The sequence below is a fragment of the Typopeltis vanoorti genome, chromosome 1 (genome assembly GCF_054136105.1).
Source record: "Typopeltis vanoorti isolate ZY-2024b chromosome 1, IOZ_Tvanoo_1.0, whole genome shotgun sequence".
Classification (NCBI taxonomy): Eukaryota; Metazoa; Arthropoda; class Arachnida; order Uropygi; family Thelyphonidae; genus Typopeltis; species Typopeltis vanoorti.
The window spans coordinates 137,182,970-137,209,150 of NC_143549.1; the positions used below are offsets into that span (position 1 = coordinate 137,182,970).

The following is a 26,181-nucleotide window of genomic DNA, read 5'->3' on the forward strand; positions in this document are numbered from 1 at the left end:
CTTCCTAAACTCAGTTCTAAGCCAACCAAAACAGGCTCACAACCATCTTCAGTTTCCAGGTGTATATGAAATCATATATGACTGTGGGAAGCCATATTATGGCCAAACTGAGAAGTCCATCCTCCTGCATCTCGAAGAACATCAGAGAGACATTGCTTATAGTAGAACCAGAGCAAGCACCCTCTCAAGCCACATCCTGTTCTCAGTGAACACGCAAATAATGAAGGCCACCAACACTAAATAGACTGGAATGCAACATCAAACATTCATATATGCCAATGAAGTAGAACGTTGCATAGTTGAATCCAAAATAATTATAATAGACTCTTCTCACATAAACAGTAACCGTAGTTATAGTTTGACTGACTCACATAGCTCTGCTATCAGATACTGGCACACTCGTGAAGTCACATGCTCGCATATACTTAACAATAGAACTTTAGCCTGGACTGTAGCTTCAGTTCAAACTTAATTTCAGTTCATAGTCTGTTATTGTAGTGTACAATGTTTCTTTACAGTGTTTTTTGTGTTTGCTTTTAATGTTCTCATGCCTGAAGAAGTCAGCATTCCAACGAAACATGATGTGTGTGTGTGTGTGTGTGCGTGTGTGTGTGTGTTCTTTTTCTTCTGTCTAAGACGGGTTGAGTCTTCCCTTGAGCAGGATCTTCCAGTATTCTCTATTCCTTGCTGTTCGAAAAAGTTCCTTATATGTTCTGCATCCCGAGATGTTCTTTATTAATTTCAGCCAAGTAATTCTTGGTCTTCCGGGTCTTCTTTTTTTTCAGTTGGAAAAGTATTGGTTAGGAAGTCTGTCTGTGTCCATGCGTACAGTGTGGCCAAACCATCTCAGTTATTGTTTTCTAATTTTTTCTATTATTGTCTTTTTATACAATAATTCTTGTAATAATAATTCATGTGTTAGATTAAATTGATTTGTTTTTCTAATTCTCAGAATTCAGTCAGTAAGTAATATGAACGTATCTACATACCGAATCAATATAGCTGATAATCATATATATATATATATATAGCACTCCCACAGTACCAGTGTAGTATAGGTTGTAGTGATAACCTTTCATGAGTCTGAGATACATAACAAAGTTGAGGAGAAAAGAGAAGAAAGTTGTTCACATTAGATTTCAAGACCTGTAGATTGTACAGGTCTTCAAATAATAAGAAACCAGGAGACTTGCTTTTTTTTTTTTTTATGGGTTCCCATGCAGTAGTGGAGGTTTGTTCAGTCCTACTTCCTCTTTTGTACTATCCTAGTATAAAAGAGACAGAAGCAGGGTTTGATAAAAAGTTACGGCCAGTAGCATTGGCATGTGACCGGAAAGCATAACTCAAGTTGGACCTGATATGAACTTCATGATTTTAGTCCTTTAAAAATCGGCTTTGGATATGCTTAATTGCTTCCTGGGGTTGGGTGTGGGGTAGTATTTTGAGCTTTGTATAACAGAAAAAGAAAGGAAGATAGAGATGTTGATGAAAGACCATGGTGTTTCATGTGGACTGGGAAATATTTTTAATACAAATAAGAATTAATAAGTGATAATTCACTGCAAATGTTTGGATCAGGAGGCTGAAGTAATAATCCAAGAAAATGATGCAAAGAAGTCAAAAAGTCATTTCACTTAGCATTCTTATAATTTCAGACTATATATGGATGAGAGTGGGTGCTCCTCTGTGGGAATAGAAATCAGCACTAGATTGCCATCTGAATTGTCTAGAAGTGGACAAACAACATCCACAATGTATTTGAAAGTATCATTCTAAAATAATAGCTGAAGAGTGTTTAAGAATAGTTAGGATTGCCTGGTGTTCTGCTAGGCATGTGTATAAAATCATTTGTGATAGCACTTCAGCATCTCCCCCAGCTTGGTCAGTGCATTTTGAAAAACAAGAGCAGCTGAATTTGTACATTGAACTAACAAAGTAAGGTGACTTCACTGATATAATATTTATTATATCATAATAAATACAGGTATCCCTTGATTAATGCGGCAAAATTAATTGCAGCAATCCCTTGATATACGTGGCAAGAGTTTTGATTAATGTGCCTTTAACCCTACAGAGCTCACAGCTGATCTGACAGATACATGTAAAATGTTTAATATAAATATTCTTACACAATTCAGTGTATAGCTTGGAGATCATAAGTAGCTGTGCATTCATATGTTACGAGTGATATTCTGAACTTTTTTTTGCTGTCAGTTTGGTTTAACACATGTTATGTAAAGGTTTGTGATATTTGACAGTAAATTGTATCTAAGAGATACCATGATCTCTGAAGTCAGTATAGTATGGTTTAGTTGTTGTTTTTTTTATTCTTTATTCAATAATTTCTAGATTGTAACTGAAAATAAATAAACCATCATGTATGTATTACTGAAATAGAGAGCCAGAGGCTTATTTATCATACATATCCTCTAGGAGATGTGCTTTACATTATGGAAAATACTAAGGAAAGTGATCTGGAGCTTACTCCACCTTTACTACGAGTTGCCCATAAGGTTGCTTATGCTTGCATCTGCTGAAACTTTTATTTTCTATATATTCGGTATGAAACTTGTAGTTTCTATATTCAGCTATGAAATAATGTTGGGTTCAATATCCACTTAATTTGTACCATCGTGTATTATATTTGCAGTGTTTTTTCTTTATGTTTTATTGCTTGTTTACCGAGGTCTGGAGAGTCATTTTGCTTGTTATCGTAGAATTTATACCGTTAAGAAAAAAACTAAAACTATTCAAACTACTCTTGATATCTTTTTTTGATTAAAAAAAATGCAGTAACTAATGTAGGTACAAGCATTTATTAAACATTTACTTTGCATTCATTTTTTATCTTTCCTAAAAGAGTACAATGTAAAACGAATTATTAATACAGTAATCGATCATGGACGAATTGTAATTTTTACCATTGATTATTAGATTTGATTAACGCGATTTTGATATACGTGGTAACATCGAGGGATTAATTAACCGCGTTAAATCGAGGGATACCTGTATTATATCTATATATAATATATATATAACTGGAGATGTAAGTGAACATTATTGAAGTAGCTTTGTTAATCTGAAAGCTTCTTGGAGGTTTCCTGCAAAATTGCCATTCCAGTATTGCACATGGTTACTTGGTTTCCTCAATTGACTATTAGTGACACTTAATTTTTACTGCTCCATTGATGAGCTGGTCTCTGCCCCCCCCCCCCCCCAATTATGTAAGAACTTGAGTGGCTGCTGTTCAATGTTCATGCATAGTTCGGTTCCCAGCTTATTGTAACCACTTCTCATACCCTTTTTTTCATTCTGATGAAAAAAGGATCAGCCTTCCAAATTAGGTTGTTCTAGATGCTTTTTAGCCAGGATAATTTAGTTAGTGGGCCTGTTTGTGAAATTCAGTAGGGTTGCAGGGAATCATTTCTCTTCTTATGTTCACATTCTGATATAAAGCTCAAGCTCATTATAGTGCTGGTATTGTGTTTAAGATTAGGTCTAACATTATGTGTGTCTTAAGGCTTAAGTGTTGTGAGAAACTCCTGCTAGAGGTTTAATGGAGTGAAACAGCACTGAGAAAGGATTTAAAATATTATTTATTTCTTTCAACATTTTGCCTCAGACACGGAGATATTGTCAGGGAGTACAATATGAGACATGACATACACGCAAAGGCAACACAAAACTAATGAAACTGACAAAAGAGCTGGAGTCCTGACTAGGTGAGTCGCTCTCTGTGCACCAGTTGGCAGCCTTGGATGTACCTGGGGATCTCGAATAATTCTAATAGACTAAATTGAAATGAAAAATTACCTTTATTTGTTGCCCTTATGATAAGACATCAATAAAACATTTAATATAAATTTAATTTAGCAGTATTACAGTAATTACAGTATTATAGTTACTGGAGTGTAAGTGTTGTCACAAACCTGTTGCACAACTTGAGTGCATCAAGTTCACCCATGCAAAAGAGGACTGATTCAATGTAGTCATTGTTCTCGTGGATCAGAAATTACATCCTGTACCCAGCATTCTCAACTGTAGAATGTAACACGCATGAAGGAATGTTTATCGCAGTCCGTAATACATTGTCCTTTAAGGCTGCCAAGTTCAAGACACCTCCACGGTTAGACATTGGCTTTCAGGCAACTCCACAACCAAAAATCTCATGGAATAATGTCAAGGGAGCAAGGTGGTCATGCAACTGCAAAGAAGTGACAAATCACTTTTTCTTCTGTGAAGTGATGCCGTAGAAGCTGCTGTACTTGTCATGTAGTGTAGCCAGGTGCTTCATCTTGCATAAAAATGGTCTCAAAGTATTATTGTTTCTTGTATTTTGGGAAGTTTAATGTAACCATATTTATTTAAATTAGGTTGATTTCTGAGAGTAGATGCAAATTCTAAAAATTGTCTTTCTCTTTTAAATTTACTGTGATGGAACATAGTTTCCTGTTTGACTGTGGTCATGACTGCAAATGTATTTTTTGTGTTCTTCCATGCGGATGTTGGCTGATCTTCCTGTTGGTCCATAGTAACAGGGTGCTTTATTATATACTCCAGGAACAGAGAGAGAGAGAGAGGAGGAAGCTTATCTTTAGTAGAATGTGTAAGGGTAGCAAGCTCTCTGTGGGCTTGAAAGCTGTGCAGAGATTGCATTTCTTTTAAGATTCTGACTATTTTTTCTGAAGTGCCTCAAACATAGGGAATGATGATAGCATTACTAAAATCTTTCTGAAGAGATGGCAAAGATTGGGAGGATTGAATATTTTTTTTTTTTTGATACTATGAGAAGTGTAGCCATTAGATAAGAAGGTTTGATGCATATAATTAAGTTCTGTTTTAAGAGAGGACTCATTGGAACAAAGGTCATGGGCTTTGTTGGTTAGTGTTATAATGATACTATATTGTTGGGGGGGGGGGGTTGTGAATGTATCTGCCTGTGTTTAGGCTTCCTGTATACTGAAAATGACAGGTTACTATTGGGTAGGCATGTCTAGAAAGGCTAAACTATTATTAGTTTATTTTTTCCATGTTAAATGGGATTCTAGTGCGAAGACTATTCGGATGAGAAAGGAAATAGTCTGATGTATCTGGGCCATGATGCCAAATGGAGACCACATCATCCACATATCTTAACCAGATAGGTTTGAGAGGGCTGAGTCAAGAGCTTGTTTTTCAAATTATTCCATAAAAAAATTGGCAGAGGGGTAGGGTGAGAGGGTAGAACCTATAGAGGTACCCTCTGTCTGTTTATAAATTTTGTACTTCCAAGAGTCTTTTTTCCTTTTATATATTTATAAATTTCCTTTTATGTATATTACTGGTCTTTTTTCCTTCGTTATCTATTCTGGATAACGAAGGAAAAAAGACCAGTAATGTCAGGAGGAAAAGCTTTCTTTATAAGTGATAAGGTGTCATTTAAGGGAATATTGGTGAAAAGCAAGTTATATCAAAGCTAATTAAAATATCTCTATTATTTAATGTTAAATTCTCAGTAGAAGTTTTAAAATGGATATAGTTTTTTATATTAAAAATGGTATGATCAGTGAGTGGGTAAGAACTTGCTAAACTGATTTGCTAATTTATAGCATGGGGAATCTGTAACCTATAGTAGAGGCTATAGGTTACAGAAATTGGGTTTAAGTATTTTTGATAATCTGTATATCCTAGGGGGGGGAGAACTGAAAGGTTCCAGTGGGGAGAGTTGTGGTCTCAGGAGGCCAGGAAGTAACTCTCCCCTCCATAAAAGAAGAAGGCCCCTCCATAAAAGAATGAACCAACTTTAAAATTTTTTGATATGAGATTTGTTTGCATCGTTAGAAGCTGGGTGTAGTGGTTGGTCCATTCTTTTATGGAGGGGCCTTCTAATTGTAGATTATCTTTTATTTCTTGAGTCATTTTTTAAAATAATTTTATAGCTCTTTACTTGAGGTCCATTTATGTCATGCTTTAATCTTGATACAAATTTTTCCAGTCTTGTCTTCTGATTTTCCTGGTTTCTCTTCTTGTTATTGCTCTGATTCTTTTATATTCTATTATATTTCCTATGGTTCTGTCATTTAAGGTACATTTCTTTTTTTCTTTCTTATTAAAGATTCTATTTCTGGGTTCCAGGTGCTGAGTCTTTTCCTTTTTCTTTGCTGTTTGGTTCCTATGGCTTCATATGCTGCTTGTTTTGCTATTTGTTTAATTTTTTGCCATTCATTTTCTATATCTGTATCTTCATTTATTTTCTTTGTATGATTTGTAAGTCTTCTTTGATATAGTTCTTCTTTGATATAATGTGATCCATATACATAACAAATGACAACAGAGATAATGTGCACTCTTGTCTCACACTTGACTTTACATCAAACTATCTTCCTGTATGTATTTCAGTTCTAATTGTGACTTACAATTCAAATATTGGCTATGTATTGCTCAGTATAATGTTCCCTTTACACCATATAGCTGAAGTGTTTCAAACATATTTTCTCTTGGCACCTTGTCATATGCTTTTTCCAGATCTGTAAAACTTAAATACAGATGTTTGTTATATTACATAATTTCTGATCTTGTTTATATTAAAGTGAAAATATGATCCTGATAACTTCTGTATAACCAGACTTAGGCCTTGCCAGGAACACTCAAGTAGGGAATTTCTCTCTAAATCTATCCATTCCATTTTATTTCCCTTTTTTATAGATGAGTACTGTGACAGTGCTACTCCAATCATCTGGAATTCAGCCCTTTGACTAGAGATGCTTAATGGTCAAAGGTTGATAACTGGGAAGAGACCTCCAAATTCCTTTTAAACAATGCAGACAACTGACTAGATCTTCTGATCTAACATTGAATTCTTACCTTTTTGTGGTGTTACTCATTAGTAGGTATCTTGCAGAATTCAAATGAATGAGGATGGGCTGGTAGTTTGTGATTTAGCCAACAAGATTTTATTCTTACACAGGGAAATAGAAAACTTCAGGTGCATTCTCAGTGGAGAACCTATAGGTGAAGTAAAATATTTCAGCTACTTAAGCAGTTTTTAGTGAAAATTGGAAATTAAAATTGGAAATAGACAACAGAATAACCAAAGCTAGTTCGCAGGGGAACCAGCTGAATAAATTTTTATGGAATAAGAGAGAAATTAGCTAAAACATCAAGCTAGCAGTGCACAGGACAGTGTTCAAACTAGTTTTAAGTTATGGATCTGAGAGTTGTGTTAGAAATAAAGCACTTGATCAATGACTAGAGACTTGATTAGAGTCCACAGATATAGGAGCTCAGTGAAAAATTTGGGGGTGGGATGAACAGATGGCAGAGTTCATGTTAAAAATGAAGATATTACAAAGAATCTTGACATTGTCGGCACTCAAGAATGTGTGAGCAGAACTAATCTAAGGGGGTATGGCCACTTTAATAGAATGGGTGAGGAATGCTTAGAAAAACAGGTGTTTGATGCCAAGATAGCAGGAAAGAGACCCAGATAAAGACCAAGACATAGTTAGATTGATTCATCCACAAGTATTTTTAGAAGAATGAAATGTTGGATATGACAATATTAGAGTGCTAACAAGTAATATACTGATTTGGTGGAAAATTGTTGGTAAGGTATTAATAATAATGTGTACTTAATTATGTAGTGCTGGCATAGTAACCTGAACACCCCTTGTGGGTACATATCAGGAAGTTGATAATGATAATCATATTCTTATTGGCATAGATGTAAATAAAATGATGGCACAACATGATGAAATTTCATGCACTTACAGGATGAGCAAGTGCATGAAATTTGCAAATGCAAGTCCATCACCCGCTTAAACAACTGCCCAGTTGTTTTAGTCAAGGAACCTGGGTGAACAGAGAAAAGTCAGCTGCTAAAACAACCTAAAATACAAACTCAACATCAGCAGAGTTCAAGATTGGGACTATCAACATAATAAGCTACAACAGAAAAGAAATGGAATTAGCAGAAGAATTGGATAAGTATACCAGATTGACATAATAGACATTATCAAAACAAAGAAGACAAAATAGGTGACATTTTTCTAAACAACAAGATGTTATCTTCAGGCAAAACCAGTAGGTGTGTGTGTGGGGGGGAAACAACTGTAGTATTCAGCACTAAATATGAGAATCATCTTCTTGAAAACCGTAGTAACCTTATTACCCCTTGCTGTAGGCAGTATCAAATGGAGTGATCTGAGTAAATATCAGAACAGGAAACTGGAGAGTTTCCTGTTATTGAGAAAAGACTTATCGGTGTCTATATTCCAACAGAAGATTCTTTTAAATAAGTGGAGGAATTTTTTGAGGCATTAGAAGAGGCATCTGACATAAATTAAAAGGAAAAATTGGTCGTTGTTGGAGATCTAAGTAGAGAGTAGTAAATAATTACCAGAAATGATATAAGTATCTGCTGGATTTCTGTTCAGAATATATATTAAAAATTACTAACACCTTGTTCAAGCATAAAAATGTGCAAAAATTACACAGAGAGAGAATACACAAGAATACACATAGCAAAAACTGTTTGATTGGGTTGTTAGTGAAAGAGCTAAAGATATGAGAATATCTACTGTCCGTGTGTTGCAGGAATCGAAAAGAATTGCGCAAAATGATAATATAAAGGATTTCAAGGCCTACCCATCTTGGGTTTTGGATTTATGAAGAGAAACAATTTAAGTGTTCGCTCTTCCACTAGTGTTGGACAAAATTTGCCATGCGACTGGGAAGCGAAAGTAGCTACATTTCGTTTGTTACTGAGCGAAACCTTGTGTGGGGTTCATGCTTGTCACTTTGGGAATATGGATGAGCTTCCTGTAAGTTTGACGTGCCTAGTTCTAGGCCTGTGAATCTGAAGGGAGCAAAAGAGGTTTCAGTTGCTACAACAGGGCACAAAAGGTCTAACTTTATTGTGGTTCTCCGCATAACTGCAGATAGTTCCAAACTGCCTCCAATGGTGAGTTTCAAAAGAAAGACTGTTTCCAACCTTTATTAGCAGTAACAATGATTCCAAAGATATTATTGTTACTGCTAATAAAGGTTGGATAAATTTCGAGGTTATGAAATTTTTGTTGGAGAATGTGTGGCAAAAGAGAAAAATGGCATTTTCAACCCAAAACGTTTGTTAGTGTTGGATTCGTATAGGGCACACACGACAGTAGAAGTTCAAAACAATTGTAAGTATTCCAAATGTGCTGTTATTCCAGGTGGTTTAACAAAAAAAACTCCGACCCCTTGATCTTGCAGTAATTATACCATTCAAAGACAATTTGTGGGCTAAGTGGGAAGACTGGATGATGAATGGCATCAGTGAATATAACAAAACAGGACAAAAAGAACATCATATAAAGATATAGTTACGTGGATTGTAGAAAGTTGGGCTGCTGTAAGTGAAAACTGTGTTAGGAATGGTTTCATTAAAGCACAAGGGAATGCAGTGGTGTCCGGTGACAATGATTATGAAGCTGAAGAAATAACAAATGAAATTTTTAACGTTGAAAGTTTATTTTTCACTTGGTTAGACTATAATAAATTTAGATTAATCGTTTATCCAAGTGTGAGCAAACAAAGTTTGCGCCTGAAAATATCGTCAGGGCCGGGGTAAGGTAGTACAACACCGGGAAAATCGTAGCAAAGGTGGACCAAGCTAACATCACTCCTATCTCAGTATCTCCCATAATGCAAAACACATCTCCTTGTGGATATGTATAATGTTATGCATTAAGGGAAAGGCCACTACGACTAGTTTCGGCCCTTATTGAGGTCTCTTCAGTGGGAGCCAGGCCCAGAAGTGGACAGAAGCATTGGCGAGGTCATCTTTACCTATAGGAGTTTCCAAAAGGTGTGTCACCTTTTTATTAAATTACTCTGGATCCAGAGTAATTTAATAAAAAGTAATAATAATAAAAATTTAATAGAAAGGTGGCACACCTTTTGGCAACTCCTATGGGTAAAGATGACCTCGCCATTGCTTCTGCCTGGTATCTCCACTTCTGGGCCTGGCTCCCACTGAAGAGACCTCAATAAAGATCGAAACTAGTCTGGGTAGTGGCCCTTCCCTGAATGCATTACATTATACATATCCACAAGGAGATGTGTTTTGCATTATGGGAGATAATGAGATAGGAGTGATGTTAGCTTGGTCCACCTTGCTACAAGTTTCCCAGTGTTGTACTACCTTACCCCAGTCCTGAAGATATTTTCAGGCACAAACTTTGTTTGCTCACACTTGGATAAAGAAATTTTTAATGCAATTGATTCTTTCAATATTGAGTCTCATGAAGAATTTTTTGGATTTGAATAGTGTAATGTTCTATTAAGTAATACTTCTACCTTGAAATAATGTGGGATTAAACATCCCCTTAATTTAAATAATTTTTGCATCGCTGAAGTGAAGCCTTTTGGCTCTTTATTTCATTAATTTATTTGTGCAGCTCTTTAACAACTCATACATTAAAGTATTAAAGCTATTATCACTACAATCTTGGTATTTATTGGTCAACCTACTCACTGATGAGACCTCAATAAAGGTTGAAACCGGTCTGGGTTGCCCAGTATGATACTAAAGAGGTATTTGCTTACGCTTGGACTCGTCGAAATTTTATAGCTTGCTATATTCGGCATGAAACTCTTTGATTTCTATCTTAGAGTTTCTTATTCGGCTTTGAAATAATGTGGGATTATATATCCTCTTAATTTAAATAACTTTTACCTTAGTTTTGTTATTACATTTGATTTACCTCTCATACCTTTCAAATGTATACTGTGCATGTTCATTTTTAAGAAATTTAGACTTGCACGCGTTATGTATCGAAAAACATTGTATATTGAGCAATATTTGAGTTGTATTTCAGCAGTTAGAATTGAAGGAAGTACAGGAATGGTTTGATGTTAAATCAGGTGTTTGTGCAAATCATAATTTGAAGGAAAGTGGTATTAAATCTGAAATCAAGATTGGAGATATTAATCTCAGCCCTTTAATTTTTGCAGATGATCTTATGCTCGTAAAGAAATCCAGTAAAAATTTGCAAGATTAGCTTACTAAATTCAGTAAGTTCTGGAATAAATTTATTATGAAAATCATCAATAAAAAGAAAGCAAAAATATGCTGAAATACCGAAACATTCTGAAAGGAGAACCTATAGAACAAATAAAATATTTGAGGTATTTGGGTACAATTTTAAATATAGATGGCAAATTAAACATGAAATGTACAACAGAATAAACAAAGCAACCTGCACCACATGTTGGTTTGTTTAGTGGAGAGAAGTTAATCAAAACACTAAACTACTATGTACAAGACAGCATTCAAACCAATTTCAACTCATGGATCTCAGAGCTGTTTTAGAAATGAAACATGATCAAAGACTGGAGACTGCAGATATGAAGTTTTGAGGAAGATTAGGGGAGTGAACAGGTGACCTCAGTAGTAGTATCATATAAAAACAGTTATATTAGGAAAGAACTTAACATTATTTGCATTTAGTAGTGTTAGCAAAGCAAGAGTTTTTTGTCAGTATTGCAACTGCAGGTAAAAAGACCCAACAGAATAATACTATAATCTAATTGATTATAGTATTATTCTGTACTATTATTCTGTATAGTACTAGAAGAACACCTTACAAGACTGAAATATAAGATGTGATAATATTGCAATCGTGACAGATATGGAGTAAGGTCATTGATAAAAAGTTGGTAATGGTGTAACCTTTCATGTGGTATTGTTATAACATTTGAGCATTTCTAGTGGAATATCATCTACTCCAAGCTGCCTTTTTGCATTTTGTGTGTTTGACAGCTTTTCTGCCTCAACTGTTGATATGTACTTCTGATTGCATTCCTCTTGAATATTTTCTACTATTGTACTGTGAGTGCTGGCTAATTATTTTTATCTTCAGTTTTTATATTACTTTTATCATCTCTGATTCTTTTTTACGGTACTCTTTTCTCCATTTCCAATGAACTTTTGTTTAGCTACTTTTGTACATTGCTTCACTTTCTGATATTTTTATCTGTATATTTTAGAGCATATGCTGACCAAGAACTTTTGATATGCTTTCTTCTTTTCCTTGACTGTCTATTTAACCTTTTGAGTTGAACATGGTGTTTTGGTTTTTCTATCCTTGGACCCAACTTACCACATTCATATGACTGAATCAATCAATGTTTTCTTCAGCGTTTGCCACTAATATATATGTGTATTTGCATCTACAGTTCACTTCTGAATGCCATTCAACTTTGATTATTTTTAAAAACTTTTTACACACTTTTCTTTTCATTATTATATTCATTTTTCATCCTGCTCAAAACTAAATGGTGATCATTTCTCTTTTAAATTCTCTTGTGTACTGAATCAGCAGGAAGATATCTCTATCAACAATAACATAGTAATTGAGGCTTTTTTTTTTTTTTAATTTCTTGTGTGTTTGCTACATTTGCATGTATGTATGGCTTTATATTGGAACATGGTGTTAGTAATGTATTGTCCATATCCTGATCAGCAATTCTGCAGGTATTTACCATTATTATGAGTTTTTCTCCAAATTTTCCACAAACATTTATACATGTCTGGTAATCATTTCCTGGTCTGGTGTTTAGATCTCCAACAAGACCAGTATTTTTTCTTTTCTTTATATCACTTTCTTATGTAATTCCTTAAAATTCCAGTGCTTTTTCCTTGATAGGAACTTCTGTGGGACTATAGTGCCTGTTTCATTGTCCAATTCCCCCATTCTGATATTGGCCCATCTCACTCTACTTGATGTTGGCCATTCAAGATTATTCTTGTAGTTATTGGAAATACTGTAGCTGCTCCTGTTTTTCCTGATCATTATTGCCTGAATGCAACAGCTTGTGTTTGTTATTTGCAAGAATTTTATCTGATTTTGTCTTTGTTTTGGTATTACCTATTGTATTGATGTTGTATTTTTCGATTCTTGTTATTTTGATAGTGTCAATCTTGAATTCTCATGATTGCGATTTGAAGTTTGTTTTGATAGCTGATTTTTCACTGTTTTTGCCAGTTTCCTGAGGAAATAGCTGGGGCTTGTTTAACTCTTCACCTTCCCACCTTGCAAGAAATCCTTCATGTTGTGTCATCATTTTATATTGGCTGTCATAGAGATTAAAGTTTGGTTGACTACATTTTAAATTGCAGATCATCCTCATTTGTTAAGTATCCACTAATGTTGTACACCATATGTGGGTATTGAGCATTAGATGAGAAGCTGATCAGTTTTCTACTTTCCTTAACCCTTAATTAGCCTTTTTTTTTTGTTACATAATTAGTCACATGGGATCAGAAATCATTCCTTCTCTACAATGGATTGCGCTGACAGCTGACACACGACTGATTTGGTGTGGGGGCAGCAAGAAGCTCAGCTACTTGAAATTGCAGCAAAATCTGTCATTTGAATGATGGCTGGGGTCAAATAGATCTCATGTGACTAATTAAAGGTTAAAATGACTATGTAAAGGTATTCTCCCGGTTATTGCTTTGAACCCTGTAGTGAATTATTATTATTTTTTTTTTTTTTTTTTACTGTTATCTGAATATTTTATTTCTTCTTCTTTTCAGCCATTTTCTGTCCACTGCTGGATGAAGGCCCCCTCCAGTTCTTTCCATCTTTCTCTGTTCTTGGCAATGGTTGACCAATTTTTCCCACCAAATTTTGACAGTTCATCACTCCACCTTCTTTTAGGACATCCTCAGCCTTATTTCCCTTCTTTTGGAATCCAGTTCATTAGTATAGTGGTCCATTGCTCATCTTCTCTCCTGGATAGATGTCTGACCCATTTCCATTTTAGTCTCTTATGGTGAAGAATGATGTCAGTGATGTGAGTCTGGCTTCTTATCCAGGTGTTTTGCTTCTTATCTTTTAATGTGATGCCTAGCATCAACCACCTCCATTTTTCTTTGAGTTGTTAGTTCATTTGTCAGTGCCTTTGTTAGCGACCAAGTTTCACAACCATATGTGATGACTGGATGTATGCACTGGTTAAATGTCTTCCTTTTTAAATAGAGTGGAACATCATTGTTTTGAAAAATGCTTTTTAATTTTCTGAATGCACCCAAGGCAAGTTGAACTCTCCTATTTATTTCCTTTTGGAGTCCACAGGTTAGATCAGTGAGATGACCCAAGTATGAAGAGAGACTTTCCATGAAATTGTTTTCTATTATTATGTTTTTTGGTGTTACAAAATGATTAAATATGATTTTAGTTTTTTCTCTGTTTATTTTAGACCGACTTTTCTACTTTAATGTATAGGTCTTCTATCATTATATTAAGGTCTTCTGGAGTGTTTGCAAAAATTATATCATCTGCATATCTTAGGTGTGTTAAGTTTCTGTTATTAATTTTTATACCAAGGTTTGTCCAGTTTATATTATTAAATATTTCTTGAAGGACTGTTGTAAGATTTTGGGTGATAGAGAGTCTCCTTGTCAGACACTTTTTCAATTGATATTTTATTGCTACTTGTGTGAAGTTGGATTGTTGCTGTTGCAGTGTGGTATATTTCCTGCAGGAGGTCCATATATTCTCTGGGAATTCCCTGATTCTGGAGTGCTTTGATTATTGCATTAGTTTTGATGGAATCAAATGCTTTTTCATAATCAATAAAGGCTGAACAGAGAGGCAATTGGTTTTCTTCTTTTCTTTTATTTGTTTTGCTATATGAATATGATTCATTGTGTTAAAGCCTTTACGGAATCCTGCTTGTTTTACTGGTTGAGTTGAGTCTAGAAGTGAGATTAACCTGTTTGTTATTACTTTTGTGAGAATTTTGTACATGCTACTCTAATACTAATTGGTCTATAGTTTCTTTACTACTTCTTTGTCCCCTTTTTTAAATAACAGTATCAGAGTAGCATTTTTCCAGTTTTCTGGTATCTTCTAGGCATAGATTTAGTAAGTTTGTGACATGGTGAATTATATTGTTTCCTCCCCAATTAATTAATTCTATGTGAATCAGGTCTTCACCAGGACATTTTTCATTTGTTTTAATGCTTGTTTTATTTCATCTGAAGTGAATGGGTGGGAGGATGAATTCTATATGCAATGGAGATGAGTTATTTATATGATTTATCTATTGAAGGATCACTATAGAGTTCTTTATAAAATTCTCCTAGCCTGCTTAGGATTTTTTCTTGGTTCCTTATTATAGTTCCATTCTTATCTTTTATTGCAGTTATTTGACTTTTGCCAACTGATAAATGTTTTCTTAGATTTTCATATTTTTATTGTTTTCAATTGTTTCTTTTAATTTTTTTTAGCGTTATAAGATCTTATTTAATTTCTTATCTTTTTCCTTATTGTTTTGCATAGTTCTGTATATTCTATTTTAGAAATTAAGTTTTTGTCTTGTTTCATATTTCATCTCTTTTTTAGTAGTGTAAGATTTCCTCTGAAAGTTTATGGTCTTTTTGTTGTTTGTTGCTTTTGAATTCGTTGGCTGCTGAGATTATTACTTCCGTTAGGTTTCTGCTTATTTTATTTATGTCTTCTTCTTCAAATATATTTATTAAGTCTAGTTTATGGTTGAGTTTTTCTTCGTAATCCTTTTCTTGTTTTCAATAGGTTTTAAGTCAAAACTTCGTAATTTTTTGTTGTTTAGCCATGTTATTCTTTCCGATTTGGGGTTTATTTTAATTTTGGCTCTCACCAGTCTGTGGTCACTTCCTGTGTTTACTTGATTTAGTACTGAGGTATCTTGAACTACTTCTTTATTATTACACAGTATATAATCTATTTCATTTTTTATTTCTCCATTCAGACTTCTCCATGCCCATTTTCTTTTGAGTGCTTTCTTAAAAAATGTATTCATAATGTTAAGCTTGTTACTGATAGAGAATTCTGTAAGAGCCATTCCTGAGTTTCTACTTGTACCATATACATATGGTACAAGCAGATTGTGTTCTGTTGTGTCTATTTGGTGAATGGGATGACCTACTTTGGCATTAAAATCACCCATTACTATAGTAAAGTTTTGATTGTTATTTCTTTTTTTTGTCTAGAGTGTGCTGCAGTGAGTCATAAAATGCTTCTCTCTCTTCATCAGTGTGGGATGAGGTGGGAGTTTGGATGATCCTGATTTTAAGTTTCGAGTTTATTTTAAGTGTCATTTCTATTATTTTTTCATCTGTATAATTAAATTCTTCTATAAGATGTGCAATTGTTTTCTTAATTAGAAATCCAATTCCATATTGTCCTTTAGTTTTCCCATGATGGTATAAGTAGTCTCCATTTTTTAGTTTTATAAAATGCTCATCTTGCCTGTGAGCTTCACTTAAACCTATGATGTCCCATTTAATATGTTTTTGTTCTTGCTGTAAGATGGTAAGGTCTTCCTCTTCTTTAAGTGTTCGAATTAAATGTTCCTATATAGAGGAAAAGAGGATTGTATTGATTACTATTATGTTTATGAATTCTTTGGGCTATTCCAGTATTGTTTATTATTTGGGAAAGCTTCCCCACTGCATCATGCTCGGGTCTCCATAAATGGTTTCGATCAGAGTAGTCATATAGTTGGGGAAATTTAGTCACATCCAATGTTTGCCCATTCTGGTCATGGGCTTTACTGCCTTTCTGTCTTCTTCTTCTTAGCATTATAGTGGAGGGGTTGTGGCCTAATCTCCCATACTGGCCACATAATGTCTTGGGAGATACATTTATAGCTTTCTGCCAGCTCTTTGCTCAGTATCAACTTTGCCATGGCTTATTATGACACCATGTTTCCCGGGGGGGGGGGGGGGGGGGAGATCCACGTTGAGGTATGATACTAAGACTTCACTGAAATATTGGCACTGCCATTTGTGTCAGCTCCATCAGGGTTTTTGACCATGTTGTAGGTTGCCAGCCCACCATGGAAATCCATCCCAAGCTTAACTATGCTCAACATGCTACAAGCATGACTGATGGCTAGTCAGCCAAGATCCTAGTAGGAGAACACAGCTAATCCTCCCCCCTCTCATATTTTATTTATGCTTGGTTAACTTTTTCATGTATCTTTGTTTTGTCTTCACTATCCCATTGTTCATCGTGTGCCATGGTATTAGAAGCTCACAACTCAGGAAAATCTGTCACCATTGCAGTACAGTCACAGTTCTTCATTATGACTTTTGTGGTGGTGGTTAAATCAGAAATAATTGCTTTTGAATTAATTTCAGGGATTATGCTTTGATATCAGCATAGTGAACTACTATGAGAGGAAAAGCATGTAACTATGTGATTTTATGTAGTTAGCTGTGGTATGTATCTGCAGAATCCATCTCTTGAAAACACTTGATCTGGAGGTGAAACATTTATGGTCCTCCTTAAATTGTTATAATAAATGAATCTAACATTCTTTTAATCAGTAGAATAAAAGAAGTTCAAAGATGCACAGTTATTTTTTAAAATAGTAGCCTTTATTTGATTTTATTAAATGTAATTTTTTTTTTTCAGCATGAATGAGAGAAATAATTCCTTCATAGGAACATATTTCAGCATGTTTTTTTTTTTTTTTCCTCTCTCTCTCTCTCCAGTGAGCACAAATTGAATATGCGCATTACCAGAGATTTAGAAATGGTTTCTAGGTTACTTCAGGTTCTTAAGCAACCCAGTTTGCCTTCCTCCACTTCTCGTGTTGTCTGCAATTTACTAGCTGTCCTGTTGCTGAATTGCCCCAGAAATTCAGATATTCGATGGTAAGTTGAAATTATGTCTTACTTTTAAATTAAAGATGCCAAGGAATTATTGAGAATCGAATTTGAGGAGACATGATGATTTAACGCTCTTGTAAAAGTGATGATTTTTATCTGTTTTTATTGTGTTTTCCCCTTAGAAATGAGAGTTTTATAGTATTAGTGTAGATTTTTGTGTTTTTAGTGTACTTAGTGTTTATAACATATTCTTTATTAAGATATTATAGTATTAAATATAGTTTAAAATGGTGCCAAAAATACACAAGAAACACAATGCTAACAAGAACAGAGAAGTCATGAACAAGAAGGCTTGCCCCATTAAGGAGGATATTGAAGATATTGTGGAGGATACTGAAAATGAATTAATCTCCAAATTCGCAAAGTTAAAGAAGATTATTAGATAGAAGATGCAGGAACTACAGAAAATCAAGCAGTGTTTGAATGACATAGGAAGGGAAAAAAAAATAAGCAGCAAAACAAGAAACAGCAAAGCACAGAATCAGGTAAGTTAGTAAGTAATGAAACTCAGGTAAGTAAAATTGAGTAAAATCTCTCTCTTTTAATTTATACTAATGGCAAAGAAATGGAGCTGACTGAGAAATTGGATAAGTACCAGATCAAAATAATAGGAGTTACCGAAACAAGAAATACAAAACTGGTGAGATCTTTCTGAGCAATAAATATGAAATGTTATATTCAGGTAATGACAATCAAGGAAAAGGAGTAACTATAGTATTCAACACTAAATACTAGGCTAATTTTCTTCTTGAACGGAAGACAATATCAAGTAGAGCGATGTGGTCAAATATCAGAATTGGGAAACTGGACAATGAGACAGATGTGTGCCTATAGTCCCACAGAAGATTCTACTAAGATAGAAGTGGAGGAATTTTTTAAGGCTTTAGAAAAAGCAACTGACAGAATGAAAAAGGAAGTTGATCCTTGTTCGAGATCTAAATAGCAACATAGGAAATGATTGTCAGACATACAAAAATGTTTTGGGAAAATTTGGGGAAAGGAGCAAAGCTAATAATAATGGCAAATACTTGTGGATTTTTGCTCAGGACATAGACTGGTTATTGCTAACACAATGTTGTAACATAAATGTTGGTACATTGAACAATCTGTCAACCAGGCTAGTTGTCTGAGTGGTCAGCATATCTGCTTTCCATCCAAAATGCTGCAGGTTAAAATCCCACCATGGACATGGTTGTTTCTGATTGTTTGTGAAAATACTAGTGGTGGCAGTGGGCAGTAGATAGCGTTGGTGTAGATGATGTGGATCTGTTTAGTTGGTGGATTGTGGTGGAGATGGAGAGCTTTGGTAAGAACATAGGCTAGGTGCCTTCTCTCGATGAGATTTTGCACTCTCTGGAAGAGTGACATAATAATAAAATAATAATAAATAAAAATGTGCATAAATTCAAATAGAGAGAAGAGGCAAGGAATAAGAAAAGTCTCCTTGACTATACTATTGTTTGTAGTGATGTTTTCTCACTGGTGCAGGACACTGGAGTGTACAGAGGATTTGAAATTGGAAGTGATCACCATTAATCTTGAGCAGGAGAAAATTGAATTTTATATTGAAAAGAGGAACACGTAAGAAAGTTTTAAAGCAAATTAAAGTTGAGCAGCTCTGAGATGTGAACTGTAGACTAAAATACACAAATATTATTCGAGAAAAAGAAAAGTTTGAGAACAGGGACCAAAGTTTGGAGGCTCAGTGGCAAATCCTGAAGAAAACATTGATTGATTCAGTCACAGAGGCATGTGGTGAGGTTGTCCGCAAGGATAGAAATATTAGAACTCCATGGTTGACACAAAAAGTTAAAGAGGCAATGAAGGAAAAGAAGAAAGCATTTCAAAAGTTCCTAGTGAATAAGTCAGCTTGTGTTCTTAGAGAATACAGAGACAAATGTAAGAAAGCTGAGCACTGTGCAAAACTAGCTAAACAAAAGTCATGGAAAGACTTTGGTAAGAACATAGGAAATAAATATCAAGAAGGTGGCAAGATATTCTGGAGGTTGTTGAAAAAGCTCAGAAATGGAGGAAAGAGTGCTGTAAAAGGAATTAAAGATGATAAAGGTGACATTAAACTGGAGAAAAAGATATCCTTAAGGTATGGAGTAATTACTTCAAAAAATTGCTAAATGAATCAAGCAGTGATGACAGCACAGTGGTAAAAAACCACTCAACATGCAGTCAGGAATACATATCCATACTTGAAGTAGAAAAAGCCATCAAAAGCCTGAAATGTGGAAAGGCAGCAGAATGGGTGATATTCAACCAGAAATGCTCAAGTATGAAGGTATAAAAGTCTTACAGTGGCTGCACTGCATAGTTCAGAAGACCTGGACAGAGGAATGAATTCCGAATTACTGGAGTATTGCTCTCATAGTAACATATATATATACAAAAAGGGAAATAAAACTGAGTGGGAGAATTACTGAGTGTTCCTGGTAAGATTTATGCAAGTATACTTGAGAAACGGTTGAGAAGAATTGTGGAAGAAAAGCTTGGTGAAGAACAAGCATGATTCAGGCCGAACAGAGGCTGTCAGGATCAGATCTTTACTTTATGACAAATAGTGGAGAAATCGTGGGAATATAAGAAAGATCTGTATTTAAATTTTGTAGATCTGGAAAAGACATATGACAAGGTGCCAACCGAGAAGCTATTCAAAATGCTACAGTTGTATGTTGTTGGGGGGGGGGGGGGCATTATATCAAGCAATACTTAGTCTTTATTTGAGTTGTAAGTCAACAGTTAAAACTGAAGGAAGTACAGGAATTTGGTTTAATGTTAAATCTGGTGTCAGGCAAGGATATCCCCTCTGTTATTCATTATCTATATGGATCAAATTATGAAGGAAAGTGGTTTTAAACCTGATATTAAAAATTGGAGATGTAATCTCAGCTCTTTACTTTATGATAATGTTATACTTCTAAATAAATCTCCTACAAGTCTACAAGATTTCCATACTAAATTGAATGACTGTTGTAATGGATATGGTATGACGGTCAGCAATAATGACGGTCACAAAGACAATGAAATTGTTGGAAGTTTTTTTCACTTGTTTGACTATAAATTATATATTTAGTTTAATCCTTTATCCAAGTGTAAGCAACCAAAGTTTGCACCTAAAGTATCTTCAGGACTGAGAAACTCATGGCAAAGGTTGACAAACTTCACATCACTTACCTTAGTATCCCATAATGCAAAGCGCATCTCTTTACAGACATGTATACTTCATTATGGGAAGGGTCACTACCCAGACCAATTTCAACCTTTATTGAGGTCTCTTCAGAGGGAGCCAGACCCAGAGGTGATACCAAGGTTGAAGCAATGCAGAAATCATATTTACCTATACGAGTTGCCAAAAGGTGTCACACCTTATTAATAAATATTACTCTGGATTAGAGAATGATGTTGGAAGTTTTTTTTCACTTGTTTAGACTATAAATTATATATTTTGTTTAATCCTTTATCCAAGTGTAAGCAAACAAAGTTTGCACCTGAAGTATCTTCAGGAACCAAGTGAAAAAAACTTCCGACATCATTCTCTAATCCAGAGTAATTTATTAATAAGGTGTGATACCTTTTGGCAACTCGTATAGGTAAATACGACTTCTGCATTGCTTCAACCTTGGTATCACCTCTGACTCCCACTGAAGAGACCTAAATAAAGGTTGAAACTGGTCTGGGTAGTGACCCTTCCCATAATTCCCAAAACTTCCCATAGCAGTATATATACATGTGTGCAAGGAGATGTGCTTTGCATTATGGGATACTAAGACAAGTGATGGGAAGTTTGTCTACTTTTGCCATGAGTTGCCCCAGGCCTGAAGATACAGGTGCAAACTTTGTTTGCTTATACTTGGATAAACGATTAAACTAAATATATAATTTAAAGACAATGAAAATAGGCAGAACCATTGAAAATATCAAGTGTATTGTGAATGGAGAACCTACAGAATAAGTAAAACATTTCAGCTACTTAGGCATGATTTTTAATGAAGATGGTAAATTAAGTATGGAAATAGGCAACAGAATCAGCAAAGCTGTTATGATAGGAAGTTAACTGAATAATATATGTAATAAGAGAGAAATTAGTCAAAACACAAAATTAGCTGTAGACAAGACAGAGTTCAAACCAATTTTAACTTATGGATCTGAGAACTGGGTTAGAAATAAAACACTTGGTCAAAACTAGAGACCACAGATATGAGATCCCTTTGAAAGATTAGGGATGTGAAAAGATGGCATCAATGGCAATATCATATTAAAAATGAGGGTATTAGGAAAGAACTTGACATTGTCAGCATCCAGGAATGCATTAGCAGAGCTAATCTCTGGTGGTATGGTCACTTAAGCAGAATGGGAGAGTTAAGATTAGCAAAGCAAGTGTTCTCTGCCAGGTTGGCAGGAAAAAGACCCGGAGGAAGACCAAGATGTAGGTGGATTGATACAGTAAAAGTGCCTTAGGTGACAGAAATATAAAATCTGGTAATTTTGGAGTCTTGACAGGTAACAGATTGATTTGGAGGAAAAATTTAGATAGGAAGTTAGTGGTGATGTATGTTTTTCATGTACTACTATCATATTCTGTACACCCTTGAGGGTACATGTCAGGAAATTGATGATGATGGCATTAATATATGGGGGGAGGGCAGAAAAGTTCTGATAAACACCTAGAACAAAAAAAAAATTATTTTATGCCTTCTTATATATCCAAAATATGCATCCTCCCATCAATGGATCCCAAACTTCAAGACTTTACATTTTACTGCATTAAATCCCCCATTCATTTGCCCACATGTCTACTTTATTCAAATCCTCTTGCAGGGCTACCACATCTGCACTATTACTGATAGCCCTTCCCAGCTTCGCATCATCTGCAAACAACTGAATATCCACTTGCAATCCATTGACAATATCATTGATATAAAAGTTGAACAATACAGGTCCCAGTACTGAGCCCTGCGGAACCCCACTTGTAACTTTCTGCTTCTGCTTCCTTGATATTACCCCACCATACAGAACTCTCTGATACTTATCAGACAGCTAATGCTAAATCCATTTGACTAATCTGACATTTAAACCCATTTGCTTAAATATCAGCTTATCATGTGGCACCCTGTCAAATGCCTTTGCAAAAAAAAAAAAAAGAAAAAAAAAGGCAGCATATGCCTTTCCCTCATCAACTGCTCTTGTCACTTTATTATAAAAGGCAATCATGTTACTAAAGCAAGAGCACTCCTTAATAAATCTATGTTGATTCTCACAAATAACATTATCCTAATCTGCCCAGCATTGTATATAGTCCCTCACTGATTTCTCCAAGACCTTAACAACTACTGATGATACACAAACTGGCCTATAATTGGACACTTCCAGTCTGCTACTGCCCTTGTGCAGCAGCACTATCTTACCTTCCTTCTATTCCTTGGGCACCTTTCCCGCAGCCAGACTTTCATTGAAAAGCCAGGTCAAAATCACTGTCAGTTTCCCAGCACATTCTCTCAAAACTCGTGATGAAATACCATCCAGTCCCACAGCTTTACTGATATCCAGAGTACTCAGTATTTGGAACACACTCTCCTCTTGCACCTGTAAACCCTGAACCTGCCCTATCCCTCTACTATTAAAACCTTCTTCTCCAGGATGAAATACTCCAATGAAGTACTCATTGAACAACTCTACTATGTCCTCTGCATCAGTCACTCTATTCCCATTTTTATCCTGCACTATCATTCTTCCACAGTCATTTCTCCTCCTACTGGATACATAGCTAAAAAATTCCCTAGGATTTTCTTTTGATCTTAGTGCCAATCTCTTCTCGTATTCTAGTTTTGCCTTCCTCACCATACTAGTCACTCTCCTGGCCCGAGTCTTATATTCTTCATGCATCTGCTCTCCACCCCTCTCCTTATATCTCTCATAATCTCTTCTTTTTTTTTTTAACTGCAGTTCCTGTTTGATATTGTTTGTCATCCACTTTACACCAAATTGTGCCCTCTTCTTCACTTGTGGAATACAGCTTACTATTGCTGCTAACAAATACTCCTTCACAATTTCCCAAGCACTAATGACATCCTGGCCTTCCAATTCTGTCCTCCATGGAACTGCCCCTATTTGATACCTAAGACTATTATAATCACCTGCCTTGTAATTCCACATACGTTCCCTTTTATTTGATACGCCTGCATGTCTATTTATCTTCCAAGTCAAAACCACATGGTCACTCTCTCCATCTGGTGGGGAAAGATGTCATCTCACTTATTATCAGCTCTTCTGATACTATGACCAAATCCAAAATTCTTGAACCTCTTTTTTCCTCTATTACATGTTGCCTAAGACATTTGTCACTCAAGAATTCTAGAAATTCCATCCCCTTATTACTACATGCATTTTCCTCTTCTCAGCTTCTACTGCTGTAGTTAAAATCTCCCATAACAATCATTCTTCTTGCACTTGCAAAGATCAACTGCCTTAACATCTTCTGCTCCCCACCCACTGTGCTCCTTGGTTTGTAACAACACCCCACTAAATATCCTATCTTGGCCACTTCTACCTCACACTATATGCTTTCAAAACCATTAGTGTCACTGCCTTCCAAAGCTTCCGCTCTTAGAGGACATAAGTCATCACTTATCATAAGCAGTACTCCACCACCACGTTTTCCTTTCCTTGCCGAAAAATGCTTTACCCTGCTACTTCAATTCCTGTTATTATATCATCTTCCATCAACCACGTCTCAGAGATCCCAATAATCTTTGGCCGGGCTGATGCTATCAGTGACTCTGCTGGACTCAGTGTTACATGATGTCTTCTCCCTTCCCCCAAGCACTCATTCCCACAAGAGGCCACCCTTGCCGCCATCCACCCTGGGAATTCTAGTTTCTCTGCATTAACACACTGACTCATTCAGAAAACAGCAATCTCTCTCCAGATGCCTTTGTCCTTCCTCATTCAAATGCAAGCGATCTATCGCATACAGTTCTCTTCTGCCCTCATATGTCCTCCAAGCATCCACATATTCCAGTCCTCTCTTGTGACACATTCTGGCTATTATGCTATTCATTATTACTGCTCTTCTGCTCAGCTCATCACTGTCATACCTGGGCAACATACACACACACACAATCTTTTGTCCCTGAGCTTTCTTTTGCACAACCTCAAGCAAGAATCTCAGATCTCTCGCCACCCCGATTTACATTGCCTCCCAAGTCATTTGTGCCCACCATAACAATTATTTCATCCATCCTTTCACCCCTTTTAATTGCCATAGCCACACTTTCTATCATCCCTCCAGGCAAACACTCCTCTTGCATCCTATCTTGCACACCACGGATCATCGAGTCTCCATACATCACACATCTTACCACTCTGTTCCTTGATTGCTCTCCTGCATCCCTCTCTCTCCCCCCCCCCCCCTCTAACCCTTTCTCTCTGTGTTCCCATACTTATCTACTGTCCTGGCATCACTCTATCCTTGGTTCCGGCACTCACCTGCATTTGTCTCATTTCCTCTCTCTGTTTCCATTCTCCCCTCTTCTATCATCTCCATACCTCTCTATCTCATTCTCTCTTCTACTGCTCTTATCCTCTCCTCTTCTAACATTCCCATACCTCTCTCGCTCTCATTCCCTCCCCCCTCTCCTACTGCTCCTATTCTCTCCTCTCCTGCCATTCCTATACCTGTCTCTCTCTCTCCTACTGTTTCTATTCTCTTCTCTTCTATCATTCCTAAATCTCACTCTTACTCTGATTTGCCTTACATTCATCTCTTCCATTCTCCTAATCTCATCTTTCATACTTCTCATCTCGTTCACAAGACATTCCACCTCCTCTTTCAGCTCATCTGTCCCTCTCTGCAAGTTGGCATGAATGGCAAGTAAGAGTGACTCTGCAAGTCACTCTTACTTGCCATTCATTCTTCCAATCAAGACCGTCTCTCAAAACATCACAGTCATTCAAGCCTTCCACACTCCTGACTCTTATTTTCTCTTCATATTTGTTTGGTGTTCTCTCCTATCACGCTACTTGTCTCCCGATATTGATTTCCCGTCCCTGACGTAACTAGGTCGGTTATCGAAATATCTAATTCATTGAGTTCCTCCCATTGCCTACATTTTGCGCATATATGCACTCCTCGTTCTATCACCTGCCACATATCCAACTCCCGGGACGCATACATGCCACAAGCACTGCATGCCACAAACTCCTTTATTATGTTATGTATAATAGAGTTCTTAAATGGCAGAGGACTTGGTGACACGCCATCTGTGATTGCAGCTGTGGCCGCTGTCATTCCTTACTGCCAAGGAACTAGTAAACTAATCACTAAATATATATAAACGTTATATAAACACTGTATTTTATATATATATATATATATATATATATATATATAAACACTATATTCAACTATGCTAAATAATGAAAACTTATCTTCTCTTCCACCGCAGATGCTGCCGACTGTGACCTCGCCTTCTCGGTAACCCAAAAAT

At 35.9% G+C, this 26,181-nt stretch overlaps 1 protein-coding gene across 3 annotated transcripts in view; it reads left to right on the forward strand.

The window, feature by feature from the left end:
• bchs (WD repeat and FYVE domain containing 3 bchs) overlaps window positions 1-26,181 on the forward strand; it is a 1,305,514-nt gene that overhangs the window by 508,227 nt on the left and 771,106 nt on the right. For all 3 annotated transcript variants that reach the window (XM_090399415.1, XM_090399420.1, XM_090399430.1), the window contains exon 29: window positions 17,510-17,671. In XM_090399415.1, coding sequence (XP_090255541.1) covers window positions 17,510-17,671 — 162 coding nt within the window. The remainder of the gene's footprint in view (window positions 1-17,509; window positions 17,672-26,181) is intronic.